We start from the raw sequence: 4,903 nt of genomic DNA, 5'->3' as shown, positions 1-4,903 counted from the left end.
GTTGAATATCTTCGGCAAAAAGCTGCCATACCTTGGAAATTATTAGTTTTTAATGTTACTGATTGCTTCAACAATTTAAAATGTGACTTCAATTTAAAAATTTCTAGAAAAATTAATTTAAAATTTAGGCAAAATAACAATACAAACTGATAAAAAAATAAGTTTCACATATACAAATTTTTCTGTAAATTTTAAATTCTTTTTCTTGTATAGAATTATACAAAGCTATTACAATAAGATAAATCGTATACGTAAAATACTTTTGCAAATTTTCTTCATACTTCTTGAGATTAAAAAAAATTATTTACTAATTAAATTAACAATATAATATTTTATAGAACCGTATATGTTAAAACACAAACTTTAGAAATCAATGGCTTAAACGTAAAATTTATATTTACGAATTATTGAATCCTTCTTACACTGCTATTTTTGCTATCAAATAGGAACTTTAAATTCTTGCGATTTAAGTAGTTATAGAAGCTCCGTAAATTCTCTATTCCTTCTTGAATATTATTAACGTTTATGAAGACTATGGCTATCAAGTTTTCGATCATTATCTCTAAGTCCCTTATTTCAGTACGAAATATGATCATATCATCAACCCACGTAGATTCGTGAACGGCGAAAATCTTGTATGAAATTGCTTCGATTTTATTCAGAGCGTCATAAAAGAGTCTTTCGATCTTTTGGCATACTCTATCATGCTCTTCGCCATTTGTACCACTGAATTTAGGACTTAAAATTTGAGTGGTCTCATCCAATCTGTGTTGAAAAGTCATATTGTAACTTACAACTACTATTACGAAAATATTAATGTCGGCATGAGCAAATTCTAACTTTGAAATAATCTAATATCTAATTACACTAATCGACAATAATTTTGTTAAATGAGTAATTTTGGTTAATTCTTATGTATTTTCTGGTGCTCATTCTAAAAATAAGATTAAAGTTTATCTTATGGGCTTCAATTTCTTCCAATCGTCATATTTCTTTTTAAAAGCTAAAAGCTTAAACCTTTCGCTAATAACAGCTCAGTGTATAAGGTCTTTTTTTAAATTAAAACAATTTATTTTTCTTTCAAAACTCTTATAATGAACAGAAAATGTTAAATTCGGTAGCTATTAATTATAAATCATTTATTTATACATATAGTGGAAGGAATAAATCAAAAAATCTTTAATTTTCTCGTAAATGTAGCAACAGATAATTCAGCGAAAGAAATATTATTAGAGACACTCTATTAGATCAATTTGACATAAAAAGATTGAATTTTAAAGAGAAATGAATTATCAAAAAGCATTAAAATTTACAAAATTTTTAAATACATGTTACTCAAAAACTCTGTCTTCATAAATTTGGCAAATAGATTTGAAAACAGGGAATAAAATAATGTAAGATCCTTTTTTTATCAGATCTTATTTTATCAATACAAGAAAAATGAAATATTGTCAACCAGTGTTATTCTCATCTATTATTCTATTCAAAGTTTTGTATAAAAAAGTTTAGAATTAAACATAACTATGTTACGTAACACTTAATGGTATATTCTATAGAATACACTGTATAGAACAACAGTCCCGTAAAAAGAATTAAAAATTATTACTTTATATTTATTTAAAAAAGGATAAAGTAGACTATTCTGTATACACAGCAGCAAATTAAAAAACATTGTTTATAAATGGAAAATAAAAATTAAAGTATAAAGATGAGATAGTGTGTACAGTTTCATCGTTGGTTATATGCAGTGCAGTATTTGTAAAATACCTTGCAAAATCAATCATTGCTTGACAAATCTCGATCATATCTTGACACCTGCCGATGAAAATGTTGATGTAACGAAATATGCTGTTCGTGTCTAAGTCCCAGGAGTGGTGCGTGAGATTGATGTGAGCATTCGCGATCTAGAACAGAAGAATTTATTTTATTAAATATTAATAAATACACTAAATCGATCGATCAGTGGTGCAAATTAAAATTTTTATGTTAAATGTTGATACTGAAATAAAATATATTTTGCTAAGTATTTGGATTCTGTTCTAATAAAGATATAAAGTAGAAACTGAGCAAAAAACGAAAGATTTATTGTGCCAATGTATGAACAGCGAAAATCTTGTGCGAATCCAGCTTCGGTTTTACTCTTTCGACAAAAGTCGAAAAAATGTTCATAAAGACATTTTATTATTATCCGTTTTTACACGAAGTATTACACAAAAAGTAAAAATGCGAAAGACCGGAAGGACTGAATACACGCGTTAGCGATCCGTGAAATCCGCTATGTAACGCGATTGCACGGATTTCTGCACAAAAGTCTAAGAAGTCGTGTCACCTATCCCTTCGGGCACATGGCGTGCTAACCCCTAGCGCAACTCGAGAACAAGTAGTCGAGAGAGCCGTCGCATCACATCGTTTCCCAATTCCCATCTCTATTCTGGCTTATCTACCCACGGGAAAAGCGTAAGTCGGTGTTATATTGCGATCTCAACTTAAAGCGAAAGCTCTTTTTCGCCACTTTGTACTTGTAAGAAGCGTCCTTCGAGTCATGCATGTAGGCATTCCATCTCTCTCGCTAAGTTAATTCCATCAAGCGATACAGCAAGAAAGTATTTGTTTGATTCTAAATTCACAGAAAATTGCTGACTGCCTCGCTTCGCGCTTTGAATTATCATATCTAATCACAATTATCACTAAAATCACTTTGTAACTTCCGTATTAACGGAGAAATTCATTCTCGAGTTGTCCAACAAAGATTCTAAGTAGCTAAAGTAGCCGTACACACATAATTTAATGGGAGTTTAACTCACCGACTGGAAGGTGAATTTGCAGACAGCATAAAGGACTACGTTTTATACGTATATTATATATAATATAAGGTCATAAAATGGCCTTTGAGCTTACACGTACTTTACAAAGATGTACTTTTTCTTATTAATTATTAAAATAAATACGTGTACAAAATTTGAGAATACTTCTTTGTCGTTATAATTATTACAGAGAAAGACTTATTAATTAAAGTTATAGCAAAATTTGGCTAAAAATATTTTTTTGTGCAAAAATTCACACAAAGAGAAGTTTTAACATAAATTAAACTTTGTAGGGTGTAATAATTAAAGCGTATGTAATAATTATATGTTGAAAAGGTACGTGACTTGCTGTATGCCGCGCCGCGAGTAATTATCTTACTTTACAGTTTTATATAATATTACGATAAACTAGAATACATAATATTTCACAGAATATTTTATGTTTTGCAAGAATATTTTTCAAGACTTGTATTTTGTTTGATCTTGTATTATGGTTGATCTTATATTTTTACATGTAGATTATATTATAAGAATATGTAATATATACATTATATTCTTATATTATATATAAAATGTATTATTACAAGATATTTTCAACGAATTTTACCTCATGATAGATTGTCTTATAATCCTCACACAATTTGATACACTCGTAAAAAATCTTCATACTCTTTCTGGTTTTCCCCGCAAATACATCTGCCAAATTGATAAATCCTTTGCACATGACGACAATCTGGTTGCTGAGCGTGGTGAAGAGATTGCTTATCCTCTCGTGGGTATTGTAGAAAGGGGAATTCAGCCAAATCGTCCTGAAGAGATGCATCATTTTTGGCAGATATTGAGCCACGCTCGCAGGAGTTGTACAAGTCTTCAACTCGGCGAGAGTGTCCTTCAGAATGCTCAAGAACTCAATGTTCGATTTCGCTTCGATTATACCGTGCTCGATCTCGTCTTTTAACATCAGGAACTGACGTATATAAGTGGACTGCGTAGCTAATAATATGTTGATAATAAGCTCCACTGTTTTTTTATGTAGCTGATAATTCAAACCGCAAAGATTGTCATCTAGAGTATACCAAAAATGCATATATTTAAATAAATTAATACAGCAACGACGGTGCACAATCTTCCTAAAATTTCTATACTTACAGAAAAAACATGACAACTATAAAGATATCAATTGTATATACAAGTATCATATGTTGAATTAATGTAATAAATATTTAAATAAATTATTTTAGTTTTATTAACAATAATAGTTTATTTAACTAAATACATTAATTTTACGAATAAAACTTGGATAATTATTACTTATATATATATATAAAGGTTATATATATATATATATATATATATTACCTTTATATCTTTCTTTCTGAGTGTAAATTTAAGTTTTCAATTTGCTTATCTATAAATAAAATTCATATAAAAGAATGTAAACGTGAAAAGTTAACATTTATACGTTATGAATATTGTGTGATCAAATGCTACAGATGATGTTAAATTTCTTCTTAACTCTATGAGTTACAAAGTAGGATTCCGTTATAAAACGTCACATTAAAGGAAACTTTTGTTCCTCTTAAGAAATTTCCGGACATATATTATCGGGAAACGATTCTATCCTCTCTCTTCTTTTCTCGCAGCCACTACGTCTTTTCCTAGTAGTAAGCACTTACATCGATAAGTCCAGAAGTCATATTCGTCGTCGAGGCACAGTAAGTCATGCGGGCTTGCTTCCTGGTCAGAGAGGGCTATTTTGATTTGGGTGTTCCAATAGGCCATCACACCCTCCAGCCTCTCCACCAACTCCTTATCGGCGCTAGCCTCCTCCGTGGTAAACTCCCTACTCTCCAGAGGTACATATATCACGGTTAAGCCCAGCATTTTGTACGTGAGGTCCGTTAAATTGCACAAGAAGGTGTCCAGTTGGGTGCAGAAGTCCGCTTTCACACATGTGTTTTGGTGCGATTAAGGAAAAGAAAATCCAGGAACGTGATACGACATCGGACCTCGTTATCGCTGTTCCCAATACTACTATTTTTTATACCGTTCAACCTGTCCGGCGTCTATCACATAGAATTGTAGCATGTATCCTCGCG

General features: G+C 30.9%; 1 protein-coding gene across 1 annotated transcript in view; it reads right to left on the bottom strand.

Moving 5' to 3' along the window:
- Positions 1-4,688, bottom strand: part of LOC108748398 (dynein heavy chain 2, axonemal) — a 51,942-nt gene extending 47,254 nt beyond the window's left edge. Inside the window, exons 1-4 of the mRNA XM_018486547.1 lie at positions 4,481-4,688; positions 3,412-3,869; positions 1,768-1,904; positions 423-765 (exon numbers count right to left, since the gene is read on the bottom strand). Coding sequence (XP_018342049.1) covers positions 423-765; positions 1,768-1,904; positions 3,412-3,869; positions 4,481-4,688 — 1,146 coding nt within the window. The remainder of the gene's footprint in view (positions 1-422; positions 766-1,767; positions 1,905-3,411; positions 3,870-4,480) is intronic.
- Between the last annotated feature and the right edge of the window lie 215 nt (positions 4,689-4,903).

The sequence above is a fragment of the Trachymyrmex septentrionalis genome, unplaced genomic scaffold (assembly GCF_001594115.1).
Source record: "Trachymyrmex septentrionalis isolate Tsep2-gDNA-1 unplaced genomic scaffold, Tsep1.0 scaffold22, whole genome shotgun sequence".
Classification (NCBI taxonomy): Eukaryota; Metazoa; Arthropoda; class Insecta; order Hymenoptera; family Formicidae; genus Trachymyrmex; species Trachymyrmex septentrionalis.
This window is presented reverse-complemented; position numbering and strand designations above follow the sequence as displayed.